The sequence below is a fragment of the Pavona decussata genome, unplaced genomic scaffold, assembly GCF_977016875.1.
Source record: "Pavona decussata unplaced genomic scaffold, jaPavDecu1.1 SCAFFOLD_47, whole genome shotgun sequence".
In the NCBI taxonomy this organism is placed as follows: Eukaryota; Metazoa; Cnidaria; class Anthozoa; order Scleractinia; family Agariciidae; genus Pavona; species Pavona decussata.
The window spans coordinates 969,575-994,241 of NW_028145469.1; the positions used below are offsets into that span (position 1 = coordinate 969,575).

General features: G+C 39.7%; 2 protein-coding genes and 1 long non-coding RNA gene across 3 annotated transcripts; 1 reads left to right on the forward strand and 2 right to left on the reverse strand.

The window, feature by feature from the left end:
- Nucleotides 1-221: 221 nt before the first annotated feature.
- Nucleotides 222-17,729, forward strand: LOC146482150 (uncharacterized). The gene is made up of 4 exons (XR_014864170.1): nucleotides 222-411; nucleotides 831-962; nucleotides 1,082-1,155; nucleotides 11,085-17,729. It is a non-coding gene; the product is annotated as an uncharacterized LOC146482150 (long non-coding RNA).
- LOC146482151 (uncharacterized) lies at nucleotides 6,665-7,551 on the reverse strand. Its single transcript, XM_085107341.1, has one exon. It carries the CDS (start codon nucleotides 7,500-7,502, stop codon nucleotides 6,690-6,692), a length of 813 nt encoding a protein of 270 aa, XP_084963467.1. The 5' UTR covers nucleotides 7,503-7,551; the 3' UTR covers nucleotides 6,665-6,689.
- Nucleotides 17,730-20,289: 2,560 nt separating the features above from the next.
- Nucleotides 20,290-24,050, reverse strand: LOC146482152 (uncharacterized). The gene is made up of 2 exons (XM_085107450.1): nucleotides 22,714-24,050; nucleotides 20,290-21,286 (listed from the first exon to the last, which is right to left on the reverse strand). Exons 1-2 carry the CDS (start codon nucleotides 23,197-23,199, stop codon nucleotides 20,660-20,662), a joined length of 1,113 nt encoding a protein of 370 aa, XP_084963576.1. The 5' UTR covers nucleotides 23,200-24,050; the 3' UTR covers nucleotides 20,290-20,659.
- Between the last annotated feature and the right edge of the window lie 617 nt (nucleotides 24,051-24,667).

A 24,667-nucleotide genomic window follows, 5' to 3' on the forward strand; every position in this document is an offset into this window, starting at 1 on the left:
CTAACAGGGGTGGAGTGCAGTAAATTTAACGAACACTTTAAAAAAGTTTTTAAAACGATGTTACAGTGGCAGAAAAGACGAACCCTGTTTTTATTTTGCTCAAAAAATATTTTTTATCTGCGTTCTTTCGTGAAACTTAAAGGAGGAAGCGAAAGCATACAATCTCGGAAAAATGCGGTAGGGATACTTACCCCTCCCCTCCTCTAGTTCTTCGGGCATCGTAGTGCATTGTTGACTTTTTGTCAAGATGTCAGCCTCGTTATCAAAATGAGGTTTGTGATATTGGGTCAATCCCATTCATTCCGGAAAGATATCATATTAGTTGCGGTCGTGTGCCCGTTCTTGCGCATCCTTTTCTACATTAAAAATGTGGTTCTTATTGCTGTTGAAAGAGGCGGTTTTCAAGAAACGGTAAGTGAAGTTTTAGCAGTATTGTGGCTTCGCTAGCTGCTCGATACGCGTGCTCTTTGACCTCTTTATAGCTTCGGTGAGCGAGGCTACATTGTAGGTATGACAATATTGCAATATCGGGATGAAATGAACGTCTTGAATTCTAGCACTCTAAAGGAACTTTGAACTCCTTCCGATGAAAAATGTCCTGATATTTACTGGCTTGTGATGGCTCACTTGAATAGGGAAGTAATATTTTAAAGAATTTTTCGTGGATACTGGCGACGGAACAGGGAGATTGGAATCTTTCTGACGTGTGATATTTAAGCTTATCAGCATGTCTTTTTCCTCGGGGTGCGTTACCTCTGTTTTTCTCATTTTCATTGTTTGGTTTTCCTACGTTATCACTGAAAATTATTTCTTAAATTTTCTCTTTGCAGAAGAAACGATGATTTAGAAAACAGGTTAGTGCGGCCGTACGTAGGAAGTTAGGGGGTGACGTGCGCCGACAGATCGAGAGCTTGCAAGTGCCGGTGGATTACGTGCAAGAAAGCAGCAATGGAGAGATTTCGGTAATTGAACGCTAAATTAAATCCAACATTTTGCGTATTCTTTAACTTTTTTAAAGGTACGTTTAAAAAACCAATTTGGTTCCTCTATTTGGCTGATTGTTTTTTCCCTTTATCTATAGCTTGGAGGACCTGCCTTACATTGAAACAAGACACCGGATGGGTGCAAAAATGAGAAGAGAATTGCAAGACACAGGCAAGATTTTTCGTATCTTTGGTTAAATTTAAAACCAGAACTTCCAAAATTTTTTGAACAGTTTCATCTTTATATGTATTCATCTGCAATACGTATACATGCTTCATAAGTTTCATCTTTCTTGGAGTAGGGTCAGGGTCGCAGTGAAATGAATCAAAATTCACCAAAAAACTTTTGGGCCCCGCCACTCAGAAGTTCTTCCCTCAAAAATGGTGGCTATGCAGTGAGAAAGACTCCCCCCCCCCTTTCCCCCTCTGATTTTTAGAGTATATTTTGAAATGGCTTTGTGGGAAAGACCACCCCCCCTTCCCCGCCTCAGGGTTTTTGTTAGAGTAGAGACACAGGGACCACTACTTGCCTATTTTACAGTATGCTTCATCCCGGCTATTTTTACATGGTATACAAAAGATTTAGAGCAAATCAACCATGTGGTCCCTGCTAAGGTATATTTGGTCCCTCCTAATCAAGTACTTAACAAAATCCCTGCTTCCCCCTCTGATTTTGTAGATTTTATTTTGAAATGGCGATTTGAAAAATATCACCCCTCCCTACGATTTCATGGAGTACATTTTGAAGGGGCTACGGCTACACGGTGAGAAAGACCACCCCTCCCCTCCCATTTCATGGAGTATATTACCAAATAGAGGGAAGTGAAATTGTTGTTGTAAAATTAAATCTATTTTTTAAGTGATCAAAAAGTGAAATTAATAGAAAGAAATATCTTGTGCTCTTATTATGCTTACAAAAAATTTGAAATTTACAAATCCAAATTTAAAATGCTACTTTGATAAAAAAAATTGTTGCAGTAGTACTTTAACCCATTACGCACCATGCCTGCCAAAACCGACCCAATTTCGGGGACGATTGGGTCCTGCCTCCCCTAGAAGAGATTTTTTTGTCCCCTATTGTTCTCATTGTCTTCAGAAAGGACTGACCAATCAGAATCTACTTACTGTGCATATATTTATAGGTCTAGACAAAAGAGCTTTTTGTCAATAGAAAGCCGTGTCAGATTTCAATTTTTGTTGGCTCGTGGACCGCGCGGCTAAATTTTAAGTCACAGATTTTTGCGTTTTTCGAAGAAAAACACACTTTTTCAAAATGGTAAATCGAAAGAAGAACTACTAATGAATACTCAGCAGTTTCAACAGCGGAAATCCGAGAAATAATGGCGAAGAAATAAATATTGTGCTTTGAGTACAAATTATTGTTTTATCCAGGCGACGAGCGAGTGGGCAAAATTTTCAAGTACTTCTGGGAATTCAACAGCCAAAAAATTACAGGTTTGATTGTGAATTTGTACTGAAATACTATTCTAATTGACCGATTCTTTGTTTTCTGAACAGTTTTTGCGAAATTTTTGAAAAACGTGCCCCGCACGGGTTGATAAATTCGCTTTGAAATGGAATTGTAGTTCCTTCAAATGGCTTGCGCGTCTCTCATCTCACATTTAGAATTATACGCTCTTCTTTCCTAGGCGTAAGCAAAGACTTTTCTGAATAATTTTTTCATTTAGGAAAGCTTTTTGTGTTTTTCTTTCTATTTTCATTGACAAAACGTGACAACTGCATAATGTTGCATAAACAAACACATGCTCTCGAGACAGATCAAATTTTGCCCATGTGACGCGACGATCAAATTTCATCGAAATTTCGGAAATTTTTACTTTCAAGTTTGTTTTTTGGAAAATTTTTGCTTGGCGACTAGTGTATTTTATTCCATAATTAGTAATTGTAACTATTTTAGACCAAACGGGTGTTGTTTTTTTGCCCTGTAAGTTCTGTATTTTTACTGCACATGTGGTTGGAAATAACCACTTTGCAAATTTTGCCAAATTTTGGAAAACCTCCGGAAACGGCTGGTGCTTAATGGGTTAAAGGGGATACTTTCAGTCACCATGCTGGCTAAATGTTGAATATTTAAAGTTTAGAACGATGAAATATGAAGTTCTGTAGTTTATTCACTTCATTAAGAAATTGGATAAATTTCAGATTCTGAATAACCTGCCTACTAATTATTCAACTCAACCCTCCAAGCTATGACCACTTTGTGCGCCATGGCGACTAAGAGTTTGTCACTGGAATTTGAAGGAATTATTGGATCAAAAGAAAAAAGTTAAATTTTCTGGACTTTAAAGGTGAACTTTAAAGTATTTTCTAGGGGTGAATAGATCTTCAGATCTTCCTGTTTAAAACTAGGCTAAATAACAAAACTTAAAACAGCAGGAAAATGCACCGAGTGAACATCTTCGTTCTGCATGACTGATTACCGTTTGTTTGCCTAGCACGTGTGAGCTTTTCCCTCTTGCTCATGATAGCGATCATGCAATCTATTCTTGGAATGGGTTGTTTGTCTGAGCGACAAGAAGAAAAATGTATGCATAGCTACTGGACAGATGATGTGACCAAGAATATTTCGTCATTTTGTGGTGGGTCGAAAGCCTGACACTAAAAAACTGGCAAAGTCTTCAACCGATTGTGATTCACAATAAAATGTTTATAATATGCGCGAATGTAAAATGAAACCATCTACGAACAAAACGAAACACCTTGTTTTGACTCTGAGGATCCTAAGGGGGTCACTATTTTTTTGTCAATTTCCGATGCTATCACTTCAAATAGTTTTTTCACATTCAGAATTTGTGTAATCATATACAAAGTATACATTTCCAGAAAGGTCACAAAATAAAGTTTCAGAATTTAAAAAAAATAATTGTCATAATTATGTGATGATGTCACATGACCAAACATGGTAAAAAGTTAAAAAAAAAAAAGGAAAACATTGAAAAAATGGAGTCGTTGAAGGACCTGTTTTGTATTTTTGTACTTTCCTCATTCATATCTTTAGCAAATAACTGTAATCCTATGTTTTGAGGCAAACTTTTAGGTTATATTGGCATAAAAAGATGCATAACATTGCCTGAAGTGGCTTTAAAAATAACATTTGCAAGACCAAAGTCTACAAAAGTTGAAATTGAAAAATGAAGTCACTTAATTTTCAAATAACAACAAAACTTGGTTTATGAACATTGCTCTGTTTGGGAAATTGATTAATCATGATCGTGATTTAAATCAGTGTTCTGTAGAGCGGAGCAGTTGTTTTGGCCTCCCTCAAGCCCTTGGTCTTCCACAACCTTCATGTAGTCTCCTTGGACCATTTCGACTTTCATCATTGAAAAGGTAGTCAACCATTGTGTGATACCGGTGGAAACATGGGTCAGGACACATCCTTACACCACAAACTGCACAGGTGTAGTTTGTGTCAACTCTTTGGACATAAACTGTGCAGGCCAGCCAATTTTTGTCAGCGACTGGGTAGTGGAAGTGCTCTTGGTTGAAGCGGAACTGGGGGATGGGGCAACTGGCCCTGGATTCCCTTCTGTTAACCAGAATATTTTCCCATTTACAAGTTCTTTGACAACACTCTTCCTGAGCTCAAGCATAGCAGGGGCAACATTTCCAAATGACTTAGCCATGATAATTTGAGCATTTGACATGCTTAGTTCCAAGAGATAATTTTTTTTTTGAAATACCAGACACTGCCTTTCATGTGACGTAAATATGTTGTTACCCTCTGGTCAGAGAGATCAAAACCCCCCATGTTCTGATTATAAGAATAAATCACTGAGGGCCAGTTGACAGCTTTCTTCTGCCATTTATTGGCGACTTTGACTGACCACTCCACCTCAGAATTGAGGGTTGGGTCTACTGGGGTAGTTGCCAATATAAAAACCATCTTGCTGTCTTTCCACCCCACACAAGTAATTGTACCTTTCAGTCTATACAAACTGTCCTCTCTCTCCAAAGCCTTGACCCATGCATGTTTTGCATCTGTTATGTCTTTCGGCAACCCTTTTTTGTTGGAGCGTACCGTCCCACATGAGAAAGTCCCTCGTCTCTCTAAATCCTGGAATAATGGCATTAAAGTGTTACAATTGTCCATAATTATACAGTACATAGCCCTTGTCTAGAAATGACTCCATGAGGGTCATAACTGCCCTTCTTCCAAGGACTGTTTGAACAACACTATTTTCCTTGCCAGTATACACTTTGAATACCAGGCCATAACCAGAACTTGACTCTGTAAGAGTAAAGCACTTCATCCCAAAGCGACAAGGTTTGAAGGGGATGAATTGACGGAAGTGCACCCTGCCCTTGAATTTTATCAGGGTATTATCAACTGCTAAATTTCTCTTAGGACTGTACACATCTGTAAACCTAGGCAACAAAAGATCTAATAATTTCCTGATCTTGAAAAGTTTGTCATATCCAGGAGAATCTCTATCTTTCACCTCATCCCGGTTGTCAGTAAAATGAAGGAATCTCCTAGTGAGGCCCTGTTAGAGTAAATTCCGACATGGCTCTGAAACGGCGACATGAAGGAAATGAAATGACAACGAACGACAAGACCGCTCCTGTGAAATGGCGACACTGACAAAAATAGAAGCAAAATGGACAGCGACATTGGCGATTTTAAATAAGCCAGGGACTTGATAGCATTCGGGGAGAAGAAAATGAGATTGTATTTTCTAAAACTTAGTCGTTTCGTGAGTCTTCTGGGTAGAAACATACATGTACCAAGTTTATCCTTTCTCCCTGAGTTCGCACTCGCCTTTTTGAAGACTACTGACTACTGAATTTCATTGATAATGCTCCTGTTATCCCAAGGCAGTACGTTTCGGTGACAGAATTACAACAATGCATTTATATTGGAGAAACATTCGGAATTTTCGAAATTGCGACTTTGACATCAGTGTCATTAGGTGAAATTCTGACAGCGACATGCGGCCTTTCTGAAATTGGGACATGTAGAGCTTTGAAATTCGGACGGGGGACATACAGACCTCCCCTAACAGGGCCTCCATAATCTGAAAATACCTATCTCGCCATAACAGCTGGGAAAAATGGAGTTTTCAGAATAAAATCTGTACTCCAGTAGAGTCACAACAATGGCTTTTTCAAAATTCCCATGTCCAGAGTCAGTGCAATCCATGCTTAAAACTCACTCACTGTGAGCGGGTACCAGACTGAGCGCTCTCCAGGCTCTCTCTCTTGTTCTGCGTATAAATTTGCTTGCTCCGCTATGAGGTTCCACACTGCATCCGTAAAAAAGAGCTGAAAAAAATCCAAGGACTTCATGTCTCCGCTAACATCAATTCTTAACCCAGTAGGTTGATCAAATGCAAACTCTTCACGAAGATTTACTTCCCTCCTCCACTCACTTTCTTCAACAACATCCGCATCATCACCAGGCTCAGAAACACGATTTTCTTCTTCCTCTTCCTCAGACTCCTCAAAATTAGTGTCTATTTCGTCTTCAGACTCTCTACGTTGAAAAATACTCGCAACAGGTAAATCTTCTTCGTCAACAAACTGGGTTTGAACTGTATTTTGACGAGAACTAGAAGCAATTTCATCGGAAAAAGCCGCCATATTTAAATACCCTCACGCTGAAAGATAAACTCTGGAAAAAATGCGATTACACATTCAAATTGACCAAAAACCGGTTGTTCTCACACACTGTTGGGAGCCATGTCAAGTCAACCACCGCAACAAAAAACAACTAGGACCTCCGCTTGTGACTGATGCGCGGCAATCCCGGGCGTAATGGCCGTTTCGACCGCAGCGAAAACACAACTGCTTGGGGTCACGAGCCATATTGGACGACATTCCCGCCGTTCGGAAGTTGTGGCTTTTTTCAACCACCACACGTTTTGGCCCATCAGTTCCTCGTTGTGGGGGCGACTTCTTCGGTTTCCACTTCGCTGCAGCTGCCTTTCGTTTCTTCTCCCTGAGTTGCTTGCTTTCTTTGACGGCCTTTTTTATCCGCTTCTCGTCGCCAGAATCGCTAGCAAGCGGTTCGGCGGAATAACATTCCACCGTGTCCCACCCATACTTATCAGCAAGGCAAATGTGCTTATTCCGTTCTAAAAGAAGTTTCTCACCTTCCTCGAGGAGCTCGGTCCTGGACTCATCATCACTCGTGTTCTTAGCCCTGTCGATTTTATCCGAGACGTCGCGATTAAGTTTGTACTGCTTCTTGTTTCCCTTGAAACGAAACTCCGGCTCCAGATCGCTCAGTTTGCCATGTTTTCGAAGCTTTGCATCATCAAGCTCGTTCTTCAGCTTCTTTAACTCTTTGGAATACAGTTTCTGCTGCTGCAGCAGCTCCTTTGCCCAACTTGGTGGTTCCTTGGCTCGGTTTGGAGGTTCCTCACGCTCCGGGCTTTCGTGCCTTGATCCCTGACTTGATCGACTCTGACCTCGCTGACTAGGGCTTTTGTTGTATGGCTCAAGTCGCCTAACCGCCCGAGAACTCCTTTTCGAATGTTTAGTTTCCTTTGACATGCCTCACAAACGATTTGTGACTAACTATTCATAAGAAATGCAAATGTTTTCGCACACTTTTGCAAAAAAGGTCAAGCAATGGCGGTCAACATAAAACAACTGCCCGCCTTACATGTCACATGACCTAAACCCATCCCCAGGCCCCCAGCGGAGTGAGAAAAACATTTTCCACTTTTTTCGTTTAACTCAGCCAGTGGAAAATCACCTTTTTCTGTTCAGAATCGAAGAGTTCCATTTTGTCCGCCATTTTGAGCAATATCTAGGCCCAGTCTCTCTCGGATCCCAAGGTATGGGCAAAGATTGGATCCGGTATTTTTCCAGGCATATATGCATGGTTAAGACTCTAAGGGTTACCATTTACAGACAAAACCCTTGTGACAAATTTGATTGTTTTTTAACTCTGATGTAGCAGATATGAAATTAATCCCCTGGGTTATTGTTTGCATGTTGAGATCTTCAGCAGTTTGTCAACAAAAGTGATGAAATTAAAACTTGATGTAAATGGAAATCAAAAATGTTCTCAAGTTCTCCAGAAAAAAAGGCTAACCATAAGGCAATTCTTTCAAATATAAGAAAGAAACTTTTCTAAAAACTAGTAACAAATACAAATGAAATAACAAAAAGGTAATTCTTTTGAAATATAAAAAGTTCTTTCACAAGAAAGCTACCGATGCAAATTTAAAATCTCAAAAGCGTAGTTCTCTAGAAAACTAGATACAACTAGGCTAAGAATAAGATAATTTTTTAGAAATATAAAAGCTATCATTTCCAAAAACTGGCTACAAATACCAATGTAATCACATGCATGTTGTTCTCGAGGGAAAATTGATATACCGAATTTTCTTGATTAAACACCCCCGGCGTTTATTTAAAACTTGGCCTCAGGGACCCAGCGTTTATTTGAAGCCGGCGTTTAATCGGGGTCCGGCGTTCATTAATGAAATAAAATTTTCATCAATTTTTAGGTTGATTTATTATTTTACATTCTTTGAGACCCCTTGCGCAGTTTGTCAAGGCGGGACGATTTCTCCCGTGGATTTCTCCCTTGTCTGCGATTTTTTTCTTTCGAAATATTTTCTCTCCAAGAGCGATTTTTGGACGATTACTCCACATTTTTTTTCAACCTATTTCGAAAATGCTCTATAACTTTTCACTGCGATTGAATATGCCAAAATGCAGACAGGTTTTTTTAGCACTTTGGGTCCGGAAACTGAGGAGCAAATTAAATTAGCAAAAAACAAAATTCACTTTGACTTGTAGCTTTAAAAAGGTGATTCGGACGCTCGCAATTAGAGGTCGTGATAAATTCGACAATTTATTTTATTTCACAATTTTTGGTACGGTTTGATAGTCAGCTCTATAAGCTTTAATTTGATGTAGAGGTTTAGGTATCTACAGTTTAAACTGGACGCGAGACACCTCTGAAGGTCCAGGGTAACCTTAAATTTACCTGATCTTCTTGCCATTCCAGTTGTGCAGGCCAGAGCATCGGCACATTTTTCCCAGAAAATGGGGTCTTTGCCAGAAGGCCATTTAAATGAACTGCATTCATTATCTTCTGACACTGGTAAAAATAGAGCCACATACTCTACCAGAGCCCGTCTTTACTCTGTGGACCATACTGCAGGTTGAAGTGTATGACCATCCTAAAATGTAATAAGAAAATGCAAATTAATATATGAAAAACTAAACAACAACAACAAAAATACAAATTACTAATAAAAACCCTTGAACTACATAATGACACCAGACTTGAGTCTGTGCCACTATGTGTATTTCATTTTATGTGTCCTTTCATTCCCAGTATAAAGTAACCAACATATTACTGCACTGTATTTACAACAATTGTTCGAAAATTTTCATAACAATACACCAACACACCAAGAATTCACCTCAGAAATGGTGTATATTTTAAAACACTGTAAGGTGCAAGAGAATAAATAAATAAAATAACAAATAACAGTTTTTTTACCTTGTCTGGTTTGAAGTTGAAAATACTCCTCCTGGATGAGAGGTTATTTGACTGACCTCCACTTTCTCCTCGGTTGGCTTTTCCAGCCAGCCTCCCTAGAGTTGAGCCACTTGGTTTGCTGGATCTCTTCATAGAGTCACTATTACTTAACGGCTTCCAGCGGAAAAACCATAAGGGGTAGACCCCAAAATTTTTAAAGTTCAAAAGATAAGCTAACTTAGCGAGTAAAAAAATTGGCAAATCCTGGCTGTAACGTAAAAGACTATTCCTAAACTTAATTAATTACCTTAAACTAAATTAATTATTCAGTTCAGTCCCTTCGTGGTTATTCTTCCTGGTTCAACACAAAAAGAGAATAAATGTTCGATTTGACGCCGAATTATTAACTCACAAAACAATGTTCAGTTCCTTTGCGGTTGTTCTTCGCGTACGCCAAACAAAATTCTCCACTCCACGACAATCCCACAAAATTCTCCGTTTTGCTACACAGTCTAAGATCCAAACTTCTAGAACGACAGCGTTTCTTTAGCTACTTTCTTCATTTGCACTTTGTAACTTGCTAGTGCCACGTTCTTTCATCCGCCTGCTTGAGCTTCTTTCTCTGGTTCACCACAATACAAGGCTAGAGTTAAACACTGGCAAATGAGTTTTACCGAAGGTTTTGGCCAGCTCCATGCTGATGTCCTTCAACAGTGTCGCGCCTTCTCTTCTTACTTCTTCGCCCAAGCCTCTCCAAGATTAATAACCAACAACAAACAACAACCTGACCTCTATTTAAATACTCTTACACAATTACGACATTAGAAAGAAGATTCTAGAAAACGCTAACTGCAAAATGTACAGTAAATGCTGATTACACAACAAGATACGAAATACACGGTAATGAGAATAATAACAGTTAGTTAGACTACATTGAAATTTACAATACTACACACAAATTCCTAAGACAATAACTACTAATATACTAGTGACATTTTTTGACTGATAAAATACGATGAATTAAGACTACAAATAATTAACAATATCCCCAACGAATTTATATAATGAAAAGAAACAACTAAATTTCTACATGCAAAAGGAACGCATAAAATGAAAACAACAGAAACTTGAATAATAGGAATTTTTGTGACAAATGTGGAATTCTGCTCGCTCTGCCGCTTGCTGAGCCTTGTCCCTTGAATGTCAGAGTGCCTTGGCAAGGATGTCCTTCATTTGGTCAGTGCAAATCACTGTGGAAGAAAGAGAAAGTCGAAAACTTTGGTTTAATAAGGACAGCCTACTGTTATTGGTGATGGCTTCATGCAGCACATGATGTGAACGAAATGACATGTCTCGTTGATCCTGGCGGGAAATTCATTGTTGAGCAACAATCACTGCATTTGAAACTCTTGCCCCATGGGCAATTGGAATATCTGTTTATTTCTTTACCTAATACGTTTTCACTCTTAATTAGTAGAGTATTACAGACTGCACAAGAACACAAAAAGCAATAATAGTGATCAAAACTAAAGGTTAGCAAAATTCCTCAAGAGCTTTTTTGAAGCCAGCAAGCGTATCAGCTTTAGTAATGCAAGGGGGAGGGCTGATGGTGAAATCTTTTCCAACCACAGGAGCCGTAGAAGAAATGGTGGGGATCGACGAAAAGGCAACGCCCCCAACCCTCGGTGACTGCAAGGCTGTTGGCAGTGAAAGCGATGGAAAACCGAAGGCCGGAGACAAAAGAGTAGAGAAGGTGGACACAAAATAAGGAACGGAGATATTACCTGATGAGATAGTGGATGATCCCGTTCGTAAAACTGATGACGAAGTCGAGAGAACCACAGGAATCATGTGAATGAGCGATGTCATGGCCCTGCATTGCAGCGAGAATACCTGGTAAACAGTCTGATAATGTCCGAGACATAGCCTGAGCCAAGGCATCACCGCTGAAATTTTATCCAACGGGCTATACCACAACATTGACACCGAAAGACGACAAAAAACTTGCCCTTATGAGACAGATAGAAAAACCGGGCTACTTTCTGAGCACAGAAAAACCGCGACGCACCATCCAGAAACTCAAAAAAGTCTGCTACACACTGCCAATCACAGACTTTCTGTGCAACAGGTCCTGGGAACTGCTAACAAAAATGCAAAAACAGTGACCCTGAAGGTTGAGCTTCAGAACAGAATTAGGAAGCTGCCCTGTGTAGGCAGCAATTATTGATAATTACAGCTATTTTAGCTATAAAGTTGTCTTGAGTGTCCCACTCTTCTGACAGTTCACTTTTGTTCCATGAACCTTCTTCAAATGCTGGTCAACCTGTAAGAGAGGAATTCCATAGCATTGACAGCCTCGTGAATGTCCTTGCTTTGTGATGTGAGATTGTTTTGGTCTTGTTTCTTGGCAATGCAGGTTGTATTGTGCACACTGGGATCAGTGGCCACAAGTTAAAAATTTCCATAAGCTCACAAGAAAGAGCATGTAAAAGCCATTGAAAACTCCGCACATTGCGCATGAGCAGTGCATCACTAAATTGTGTAAGTTTGAAAATGCTGAAGTATTCTTCATATCCATGTCACTCTTAGCTCTCGTTTCGCAAACTGTATGCCTAAATTACAAGTCTTTATGTGTGCCATAACATTTGTCTGATTCAGATAAGTGGGACAGGTACGAACTGAAAACACTTGACTATTGACGTACTGTTTAAAGCAAGAGAACAAACTTTAATGCCTGAAACTGAAAACAATGTTTACGACTCTCCAAGGAAATGGCTGGAAACAAACAACCTGGTCTTGCACAGAAAAGAAAAACCATGTGTGAAAATTCAACTTAAACCCTATAAAATTAAATGAGAACAAGGAAAACCCTTTGCCTTCCACACCAAACAATGCTCTTATTTTAAAACATAGAAAATTGAGTTTTTATACATCCTTCGAGAACGCCACAGGATAGCCTTGAATATATTTCGATTAATAGCATATATTTACCAATGCATGAACTGTAGACGAAATTTGTTGTTCAAAAATTGAGCTTTAATGACTTTTTTTAATGGACAATGCCATGTATAGATATGGAAATACCAAAATATGTTCTTGGTGTAGTAGAAAACAACAACAACTGTGAGAAAAAATTGTTGCATGCACTCAAGGGAAACATTAACTGAAACATTAAGTTTAAATGTGTTCACTAGTACGTAAATGTCAACTTAAAAAAAATGTCAGTATAACTTGGGGATGACGTTAAGTGTCCAAGTGTCCTGGTAAATCTTTAAGAGGAAGGGGCAGTGAGATGACAGTGGCAAAGGAACGTCTGGCAGTAAAGACAGTGGTGTTGGTGGAGGTGAAGTAGATTCTGGCAGTGATGATGAAGAAAGAGGTGGCAAGGCAAATCTTTCAGTGTTTGTGCAGTCTGTGTGCAGTGCTGGATGAAAACTAAATACATATAATAAAAAGAAAAATCCGAAAGAATAATAACCATAAGAAGTGGCGCCACAGTATCAAAATAAAAGCTGCCCACAAAAGGTGCAGATTAAGATGAAGAAGTTCTTGGGGTGTGGAAAGGTGGCTTGTGTGATAAGTGAAGTTTAGCAGTGAGGATGAAGCGGACGAAGCAGGGGAAGATGAAGAAGCAGTTGGTGTAGAAAGGAGGCTTGTGTGATACTTTAAGTTTGGAGAGGACAAAGGTGGGTCGATGAGTGATGATGAATGCAAACAGAGACTTGGATGCAATGGAAATGATGTGCACTTCAGAAACTTGGTGACAGGCAGCTTAAACAGAAAAACAAACGTGTTGGCAGTGCAGCAAAACAACTGAATGTCATGGCAAATAAAAGGGAGAAAGAGTAGAGCAAACAAAAGTTATTAGTGAATGCCGTGAACAGCCAGTATAAAACAAAGGTGCAAATGAAATATAACACTGTCCTTGTCGATGTGTTCCAAATGTGGGTTAGAAGTTGTTTGGTTGAAGAATGGGAACTGACACGCACTTTGTTTTGTATATTTGTGCAAGTCTACATAGAGAAACAGCAGACAACCAACAGTGCTATTGCAATGAGGACAGCACAAGCATTCATGTTGGTGGTGCTGATTCTAAGCTCACAGTGAACTCAGTTAGTTTCAGTATCATGTCAAATACCCTGACTGACTGGTTCATACAATTAATTTCTGTTACAAATTAGCCTGTATCGAGTGTCATCATCAAAGTTCGCTAAAATTAATTGCATGAGGCCTTTTTCATCAAGACGAAATGAAAGTAAACGATAATCTTGTTAATTCATGTTGTTGTCCGTGTGCGAATGATTTCGGGAGTTTTGGCTGACTTTTGGCTCTGCAAGACCACCTGTCCAGTTTGCGAGGTTGTAGCAGCTGCAATGGGTATGGTCCTCTGAGACAGTGTTGATTGCTAGATAGCTAAGGCAGACTTTGAGGGACGTGATCTTGTCTTTGGAAAAACAGTGTTGTCGAGTTCATCCTTGTTGCTGCTGTCCATCAAGGAGACAATGTTATGTTTTACTGGAGTAGTGTTGTTAGAGGTCGTTGGTATAGGACAACGCAGTGAGGGCGACACATCAATGGCACTCATTTCACTGGGTATCATGTCAAGTGTGATATCAAATGGTTGATCTTTTATGCCATTAGGTGGCGACCACCTTGTTAAGTCAGGACCGAACTTGGGTGTCTTTGAGTGCATTCTTGTGCATCTCCTGGCATTTATCGTATCAATTAACTTGTCTCAGAGGAAAAGGTGTCCTCTAAGCACTTCCTGTCCGGTTGTGTAAATGCTGCCAATGTCATCTGTGACATCTCCTGTTAGCTTCTCCACTCTATCACTCTTCACTTTCAAGAGATAGTAATCATAGCTTGGGTCAGCATTGGCTGCTAGTGCCACCACACCCCTCTCTACTGTTAGGTCTGCTATTTTGACAGCTGTCTCTATTGCCGCTACCAGTGTTGTCTTGTGTATTCCTAATGGTTGCTGGAGATGCGTTCCTTTCAATATTGAGCTCTTCCCAGTCATCCACCCACTCGGAATTTGCACAATGGTTACCAGTTTCCAGCAAGCAGTCAAGGCAATAGCAGGATCGGGCCTGTTTGAGAATCTTTTTCTGTGGTGCATTTCACAGCACAGACATAACGAGACTTACCTTTTATTTTATAACACAAGTAGAGTACGTGTATAGAACACCACAACTTTGAATGTTTCATTTCGTGGAACATGATGTTGGTGGAGGTTCCTGTGGAAGACAAAGGTAGTCCCTTTGTTGCTAGGCTTTCCTCCTCACATTTCTCAGAGGCTTTGCTTCTCTCTTCTCTTGTCCTTTCACCGTTGCTGTTGTTCTTCAGTTTGGCGTCGAGGATGTTTAGCGTCTTCTTCATCAATTCTACGCCTTTCCGCTCTGCACTCTCAGCGTCGTTGATGTCTTTCTTCTTATTTAATTTTGCTGGCCTTTGAAGATCCTCTACATCTGGAAACTGGGCCTGGTGCTCTCTGAAAAGTATAAAGCTATTTAAACGACAGTCTCAGTGAGGTGGAAGACAATCTTCCACCATCTTGTGCACTTACAATAGCAAATAGCAAATGGAAAACGTCACCTGAATGTAATTCCATTCTTTCTGTCTTTTACAAGCTCCTGTGATTGAACACGCACACGTGCTTAAGGTTGGTTGGATTAAAACTTCGGCATGAAATCACAATGAAACTTTTTGAAAAAATAATGAATTCTTTTAATGGTAGCCTCAGTGTTTTGCCACTCAAACTACTATTGGCTACTATCTTCCATTAAGGAGTAGTTAGTTAGACATCCTGGGTTGTTTGGCATTTTTATTTTCTCCAATATTGAAAATGCTGCAGGCAAATCTTCTGGCATACCTTTGACAACAGAAGAAGAACAGGAAGAAACTCAAATGTTATTCACAGTTAATGGTGAGGCTCTTGGTGTGGCTGGACGGTTGATACTTTTACTGTTACAAAACGTCGATATAGGTAACAACAAGTTGTACAATGAGTGAGAGCCTAGGACCACTCAAATTAATGCTAATAAGAATGAGCCACAGTGTTTTGCCACTCAAACTACTAGGTATTGGCTACTGTCTTCCATTAAGGAGTAGTTAGTTAGACATCCTGGGTTGTTTGGCATTTTTATTTTCTCCAATATTGAAAATGCTGCAGACAAATCTTCTGGCATATCTTTGACTACAGACCTAGCAAAACGAACGAGAGAATGAAACTGAGTGTACTAATTTTTATTTGTACTCTTTTGTGGTTGAAGCAAGCAAGAAACACAAATTGTTATTTACAGTGAATGGTGACGCTCTTGGTGTGGCTGGAAGGTTGACACTTTTACTATGTTACAAAAAGTCGATATGTAACAACAAGTTGTACAAGTTTTCCAGTCTTTGAAGTCGTCCCTCTACATTTCTCTAACCTCGAAAGGCTTCTTGAGGTTGGCCTCTTTTATGACCCTGGACCAATCCTCTGGTAACTAGAGCACACTCTTTCTTTTCTGCTTTTCTGGGCGAAATTGTTATTATTTTCAAGGAAAGTGTGTCCTCCGCATGCATCAGAGTAACTGACGAAGGACCTGAATTGAAAAGAAATTAAAAAAGGCATGATCAGTTACGTTTTGTTTTAAGATAACCATCTCCTGTGCCTCTTTGGCAAGCCTTAGCAGGCACAGTATGTGACCACAAGAAACCCCGAATTTTTGGGTATTGTTTTAACTTTAACGAAAGCCAGTAAAAGCAGGCGGTCTTTTTCTTGTTCAAATTCCCCAGTCTTATTCTTGCCAGTAGCATTATCATTTTCAACATTCCTGGCATATGAATTCAAATTGGTGGCACAGAGATGGTAGCGGTACAAACAAGACAATATGACCAAAAAGCAGTTTAATTGGAAAGGTCGTAAACATGGTAGATTTTTAAGACATAGTGATTTGCATTTGCAAGATTGATGCATGACCATCTTTCATTGTAGCTTGATTTTTACCATCATTAGGTTACAGTACTTTGGTTGTATTGTAAGTGACACATAGGCACTAGTGTGGGCATTAAAGACATCTGTGAAAAGAAGAAACAAATCTAAAAAAACAGTTTTCCTTCTGTTTGCAAATATTGGATAGCACTAAACCGTGTAAGTAAACCTGGCTCCTGAGCCATTCTCCTTGAGGTACATATCAAGGCAAGAGGTGACCTTGGCATATTCTCGTTTTTGCAACCGTTTCGGGCCAGGTGTGCATTATACCCTTATTGGCCACACAGTTGTGTACTCCAAAGTTGTAGGTCCACAGCTGGCGTGCATAAAACACGTTTTGCTGAAGCGTTGGGGTCTCAAGGTTCTGCTGAAAATCGTAGGTTAACATGTCAATGGCATCCTTTCATCGCAGAGGGATGCCGCTTGTTTTCCTCCTTTTTCCCCGCCAGTGGCTGCCTTTTTATTCTCAGTCTTCGATTTGAAGCCCTCTATCGCCTTCCTCTGGTGCTCTTTCTGGTGTATTTCAACGCAAAGTTTTTCTTCGGGAGTTGAGGCTTCTTTAATGGCTATTGCCAACTCATTGCGTCTCGCGCACATGCCACTTTGAGGACGTTCAAACCCCCGGTTGAATTCTTTGTTGAAAGTTTTGTGATAAAGGAAGGAACTGACGTGGGGTTCAGATGCTTCCATGGTAGGTGTCACATTCTGTTGTCTGTCCCTGAAAAATATGATTACATTGTGGCATGAAGGGTATTGAAAATCCATAAGTGTTAATTTGATACTGGTGTGGGAAAATCTTGGCCAAATGTTAACAAATGTCAAGCTCATTTGAAAACTTGTAAAGTTTTTCATATAACTTTGAAATATTCATGTAAGAAAAGTAACCAAAAATAGTACTTCCAGCGTTTCTTTTGAGAAAAGCTCAGACTCTGCTTCCCTGTGGAAGGTTCACATCCTCTCTGGTGAACCGTTGGAATTCGCTTCCACTCTCTTCCGAATCAGAAGCAAATACAGTAAATCTACAAACAGGTTGCTGAAGTTCACTGCTGTCGTGTTGGGCTGGTATAGTATAACCATAAACAAATTTTGATTATGAAATCGCCATTTACATGCTTCAAAGATCTGGATACAAATTTAAATTCTATTCGTCTTAAATGCTATCGACTCAGTCATTCGTAGATCAATATATTATGAACGTTGACAAAATTTGTTAAAAAATTGTTATGATTGGTGATGTTGTTTTAAAGTAGATAATGCCATGTTGTTGAAACAAACTGTGAGGGAAATTCGTTGTAAGTACTCAAAAATTGTATTCGTAAAATTTAATGAAACACTAAGATTTAAGATGGTTTTCAGTAGCAGCGGAACCACCAGAAGGTTTTGTTCAGTAAAACCCACATATTCAGACCAAGAAACTCATAAACTAACAAACCATGACAAAAAAAAATTTTCTTCATAGGCACTTTGATGTTACTTATTTTCGTGTGAATGTAATTTCGTGAAAATGGAACAGGCCCTAGCTCAGGGACTGTCAAAATTTTGTTGTTGAAGGCGTAGCTATAATCTTGCATCTCGTTCGCGGCAATTTCCAGATTCCCTAGGCTTTCCTCGATGTCATAGAGTCGTTTCCGAATGCCCTTCAGCTCTCTCTGAAAACTTGACTCGAGTCTTTCAGCAATTCTAAGCTCCTTTCTGTCTCCAGTTGGGCTTCCCATTCGCCATTAGCTCCTTCTCTGACAGTTAACTCTTGTGCACCAACTCGCTCCTCTAGTGATTTTATATCACATTGAGTAGTTTTTTAAGTTCTTCATTGCTTTTCCAAAGCGATTTGACTTGTTGATTTGACGTTACAAGTGCCTAAATTGACTTTTTTGAACGCTTTTAGCTGAGCCTCAAAACATGTCTCACCGTTACGCACACATGCGCACACATGGTGGTAACATGGTAGATTTTTAGCTTTGTATACTGGTCCAGTTTGCGCTCTGTCCAAATTATCCACAAGCTGCTGAGGCGTAACAGCAACAATCTTTCTTGCTCCCTCATCCTCTTCTATCTTGGTCTTTACGTAATGCTGAGTGATCCTCTCATTGCTCACTATGAGATCCCTGAACGACCTCCAGTAAATATTCGGCCGATCATCTGTGAAAGTCATTCCTCCTTTAGGGCTGACTACTGAAGAAAACTCTGCAGATTTCTTATCTGGGAATAGAAGGAGAAGTTTTTTCTTTAGTGTCTCGGTCTCAGTGGGAAGAGTTTGCTCACTTTTTTGTGACTCTGCTTATTTTATGAAAGATCTCACTTTGTCAAATACTTTGCTCGCATGAATTTTACTGAGGAATTTCTGTTGTTGAATGTCCTTCACCATTTGTATATTTCATCTTGATGGTTGTGTCAAATGCCGATTTAACAGATTTATTCCTCTCATCTATCCAGCAATGCCGACCACTTTCCAAATTCCCATCACTTTGACCTTCTCGGTTACTCATCTGTTTGGACACCACCTCATCTGGCAATAATTGTTCTTCTTCTTTATCAGGGTCTTTTTTGGTCGGTTCTTCTATACATAATGTTATGGAATGCCTCAGACAATTGGGAGCAGTTTTCTCTTTTTGGTGGATAAGATAGAACTTTACTGCGGTATTCTGATTGTCTCCCATCAGGTCTGCTAGATTATTCTTCAGGTGTCCATGTTCTTCACGAATAGCAGACTGCTCCCTTTCTAAACGATGCTGCATTCACCGACCAGCACTTTGCCTGTGGCTTTGTCCCAAAATAACTTCAGCTGCAACGAAACCATTGACGATGACAAAGAGTTTGCAGTATAGCTGACATCCAGCATGACCATAGTTCTCGTTTAAGACCAACAGTGCCATTAGTGGTGAATGATGCAGGCAAAGAAGAGAAGGCCGACTCGGCGATTGCTCCCATCTGGCTAGGTATGATTTCAATTGTGACATTGAGGCTCTCGATGTTCCTTGCCATTAGGTCTATGATCACCTTGTCGCATTCACTACCAAACTTGGGCAGGGGTGCCTTACAGTGCAGTTCTTCGCATGGCCTTGCGTTTGAAACAAAACAAAGCAATTGTTGGTTTCTCTGATGGCTTGGAGATGTCTACGTCTTTTGGCCTTTTCTTTTGCGTCTTCTCTTTTGACCTTCAGCGGTGTGATTATCGCACACGGTTTAAGGCAGAAGCACCGTACCAGGTCCTTTCTCTTTTGCGACATTAGAGAAAAGGTATAAATAAAACAAATCTATTTTCAAATTGCAATTTTTTTTTTAAAAAGGGTGTATATTTATATCTGTGTATATACACATTTGTACCTGTATATGGAAACCCATCACTTTGTTTTTGTTTGTTTGTTTTGCTCTTTTGGTTGTCTTAGCTGCTTCAATCGGAATAGCTCTCTTGGATAATGTCTGGGTTTATGTATTCCGCCCAGATGATCAATCACGCAGCAAGCCAGAGAGGACGAAAGGCATTTAGCGTCACAAATGATCTTGTTACACTCTTTCCATTCTTGTTTCTTTATCCTTTACTTTTTGATGGGTAGAGAAAAGGTATATATAAAACAAATATATTTTCAAATTGCATGTGTTTTAAAAAAGGGTGTATATTTATGTGTGAATAGACACACATTTGTACTAATATACAGAAACATCACTTTTTTCAGTTATCAGCTTCTTTATTGTCTCTTAAGGTTAAGTACACTGAGATAAAGAAACGTTACATACCTTTCATGTAATACTACAAAATACTAGTGATAATTGTCACTCATTTTCGATCCAAGGCAGCACTGAAAATGTAACTCATTTTCGGTCTAAGGCAGCACTTTTCCTGAAATGGGAAAAGAAAAAAAAAACGAGCAAAGTAGTGAAGGTCTATCGCCTTTTCCCCTCTCCAATGTGGAGGCCAGCCTCCCACACGATTGTTTCAACCAGATGCGTCTATTCCGGATGTCTCTAACCCAACGACCAAACAAATCGTTCGTTTGCCATGCCATCTTGTAGTCTCTGGCAATTACGAACCGGCTAAGTTGTGAATTGAGAGCCTGCTGGCCAGCTTCCATGTAAAGGGGGTGAATGATCTTGTTGCACTCTTTCAATTTTGTCCACTTGATGGGCACAGTACAAAGGGAGTAGAGCTGCGTGATGTCTGTGTTGACGAAGAAGGGAAATTGCCGTTGGCAGAGAGTGTTATCTCCACACGAGGACCAACTTCGCATAGCTCTCCTACCTCTCTCTAGCGGCACTAGGCACTTTGCTGTTCTTCCAATCTCTTTGAGTTACTGGCCCGATAATAACGTCTTCCACCTCTCTCAAAAGGTGCACAAGGTACTTTCCTCTTCTTTCAATCTCTTGAGTTACTGGCCTAATGGTGGTCTCTTCCTGGTATTGGACCTGCTGCTGCCCTTGCGTTATCATCTCCGAGGACAAGGGATCCAGTGGCGTTGAGTTTCCCGTGGGAACTTGAAAGCACTTTACATTGGCAAAATTCGTATCGTCATTTTGCTCCCCACTCGATAGGTCCAAAACGGGTAGCTGTATTGTTGAAGGTGGAACTGTTGTGTTATGTGTTGACTTCATCAGGTTCGGTGGCATATTAAGTAGTAAGTTGTGTTTTTGTGTTGTCCTTTTTGTGTTGTCCACTTGATGGGCACAGTACAAAGAGAGTAAAGCTGCATGATGTCTGTGTTGACGAAGAAGGTAAATTCGCCGTTGGCAGAGAGTGTCATCTCCACATGAAGAACAACTTTGCATAGGTCTCCTACCTCTCTCAAAAGCGGCACAAAGAACTTTCCTGTTCTTCCAATCTCTTTGAGTTACTTGCCTAATGATGGTCTCTAACTGGTATTGGACCTGCTTCTGCCCTTGCGTTATCATCTCCGAGGGCAAGGGATCCAGTGGCGAACTCTACATTGTCATAATTCATATCATCATTCTGCTCACTGCTCAATAGGTCCAAAACGGGTAGCTGTATCGTTGAAGGTGGAACTGTTTTGGTACCTGTTGACTTCATCAGGTTGGATGGGATATTAAGTGGGGAGGTTTGTTTTTGTGTTTCCCTCTCTTCTCCTTCGTATTTTTCACTCTTTCTTCCACTTTCACTTTCTCTGAATGGTCCGTCTTGGGTGTCATGTGTTTCTGCCTTATGACTCTCTTTAGTGGCTTTGGGCTTGCAATCCTGTGATACCATACACCCCAACATTATCCCATTATCCCATTATCCCATAAAGAAACGTTACTTACCTTTCATGTAATACTACAGAATACTACTGATAATTGTCACTCATTTTCGATCCAAGGCAGCACTGAAAATGTAACTCATTTTCGGTCTTGAAATGGTAAAAAAAAAAAAAACAACAACAAGCAAAGTGGTGAAGGTCTATTGTCTTTTTCCCCTCCCCAATGTGGAGGCGAGCCTCACCCGATTGTTTCAATCAGTTGTCTCTTTCCTCTTATGTCTTTAACCCAACAACCAAAGGAATCGTCCGTTTGCCATGCCATCTTGTAGTCTTTGGGAATTACGAACCGGTTAAGTTGTGGATTTCTTTATTTATTTGTTTATTTATTTATTTATTGATTCACCACGACATACAAACATTGAAAGTTACAGTGAACAATAGACTAGGGTCGTACATGAGTTCAGAGTAAATAATAATAGTAAAAGGAGAAGTAAGAAGTTGCGATGATACCTCAAGAAACCCCCGGGCTTATACTGAGAGGTCTCCTCAGAGATATGTTAGGACTGTAAGACTAGTAAAGACATTGTATTTAGATTTTTTTAACATACGGTGGTAAGACTATAAAGACATAACAGAGTCGGACGTTTCATGCAATTAACTGATGAAATTAAGAAGCTTTCTTTTGAAGGTGGATAGACTAGGGTAAGACGGAATTGATAATGGAAAAGCATTCCATATTTGGATTGATAGTCTGCTGGCCAGCTTCCATGTAAAGGGTGTGAATGATCTTGTTACACTCTTTCAATTTTGTCCACTTGATGGGCACAGTACAAAGGGAGTAGAGCTGCGTGATGTCCGTGTTGACAAAGAAGGTAAATTCCCCGTTGCTAGAGTGTCATCTCCACATGGGGAACAACTTTGCATAGGTCTCCTACCTCTCTCAATATCTGCACAAGGCACTTTCCTGTTTTTCCAATCTCTTTAAGTTACTGGCCCGATGATAAGGTCTCCCACCTCTCTCAACAGCCTCAAAAGGCACTTTCCTCTTCTTCCAATCCCTTGAGTTACTGGCCTTACGATGGTCTCTTCCTGATATTGGACCTGCTGCCTCCCTTGCATTATCATCTCCGAGGGCAAGGGATCCAGTGGCGTGGAGTTTCCCATGGAAACTTGAAAGAACTCTACATTGTCAAAATTCGTATCATCATTCTGCTCACTGCTCAATAGGTCCAAAACGGGTAGCTGTATCGTTGAAGGTGGAACTGTTTTGGTACCTGTTGACTTCATCAGGTTGGATGGGATATTAAGTGGGGAGGTTTGTTTTTGTGTTTCCCTCTCTTCTCCTTCGTATTTTTCACTCTTTCTTCCACTTTCACTTTCTCTGAATGGTGCGTCTTGGGTGTCATGTGTTTCTGCCTTATGACTCTCTCTAGTGGCTTTGGGCTTGCAATCCTGTGATACCAACTTCTCTGTTCTTTGGGTTGTCTTGGCTGCTTCAATCGGAATAGCTCTCTGGGATAATGTTGGGGTGTACGTATTCCGCCCAGATGATCGATTACGCAGCAAGCCAGAGAGGAGGAAAGGCATTGCACAAATGATTTTCTTAGACTCTTTCCATTCTTGTTTCTTTATATTTTACTTTTTGATGGGTAGAGAAAAGGTATATGTAAAACAGATATATTTTCAAATTGCAATGTGTTTTAAGAAAGGGTTTATATTGATGCGTGAATAGACACACATTTGTACTTGTTTACGGAAGTACATCACTTTGTTTAGGTATCAGCTTCTTTATTGTCTCTCATGGGTACGTACACTGAGATAAAGAAACGTTACTTACCTTTCATGTAGTACTACAGAATACTACTGATAATTGTCACTCATTTTCGATCCAAGGCAGCACTGAAAATGTAACTCATTTTCGGTCTTGAAATGGTAAAAAAAAAACAACAACAAGCAAAGTGGTGAAGGTCTATTGTCTTTTTCCCCTCCCCAATGTGGAGGCGAGCCTCACCCGATTGTTTCAATCAGTTGTCTCTTTCCTGTTACGTCTTTAACCCAACGACCAAACGAATCGTCCGTTTGCCATGCCATCTTGTAGTCTTTGGGAATTACGAACCGCCTAAGTTGTGGATTTCTTTATTTATTTGTTTATTTATTTATTTATTGATTCACCACGACATACAAACATTGAAAGTTACAGTGAACAATAGACTAGGGTCGTACATGAGTTTAGAGTAAATAATTATAGTAAAAGGAGAAGAAAGAAGTTGCGAGGAGACCTGAAGAAACCCCTGGGCTTATACTGAGAGGTCTCCTCGGAGATATGTTAGGACTGTAAGACTAGTAAAGACATTGTATTTAGATTTTTTTAACTGTTTTGGTACCTGTTGACTTCATCAGGTTGGATGGGATATTAAGTGGGGAGGTTTGTATTTGTGTTTCCCGAATGGGTAGGTCGGTATGTAGACTAAGAGCGGTCGTTATTCGCCTTTAAAGATAGTGGGCGTGCGACACTATTTTTGAGCTATTTTGAAACAAAAAATGTTGGAATTTTTCCAACCTAGTTTTTTTTGATTAATTGATTGATTGTTTATTTACCCATATTTGAAATCATTTACAATGTGAAATGTGACAAAATAAGATAACTATTTGGGAGGGAAACTGAAGAAACCCTTGCGGGCTTTTACAAGGCAGTTCCCCTATTACAATACATAACTTTAAAATTAATTTATAGGTATCGGTACATTACTTGTTAATGGTATTGTACGATATACGTTAACTATATATGTAGCCAAGGCTTAATCTAATCATTATTTCAGTATTACCAGTAGCGAGTATAATAAAGTAAAATTGTCCAAAAGCGTTAAGCACCAGAAATCAAAAACTTTTTCATATTCTTGTTGAAAATAAAAACACTATTTGATTGCTTAATAGGTGCAGGAATATTATTCCAAGTATTAATTACTTTGTTGCGAGTTGAATAAACACTATAATTTGTCCTATTAAAAGTTTTATGTAGCTTTCTTGAACTTCTTGTATGATAATTGTGAAGTTC

Excerpts from the sequence above, each read along its gene's own strand:
- LOC146482152 (XM_085107450.1), bottom strand. The coding sequence starts at position 23,199 with ATGCCTTTCCTCCTCTCTGGCTTGCTGCGTAATCGATCATCTGGGCGG. Across the intron at positions 21,287-22,713 it reads TAATGCAAGGGAGGCAGCAG|GTCCAATACCAGTTAGAGAC; the intron begins GTCCAATATCAG and ends GGGCAGAAGCAG.
- LOC146482151 (XM_085107341.1), bottom strand. The coding sequence starts at position 7,502 with ATGTCAAAGGAAACTAAACATTCGAAAAGGAGTTCTCGGGCGGTTAGG.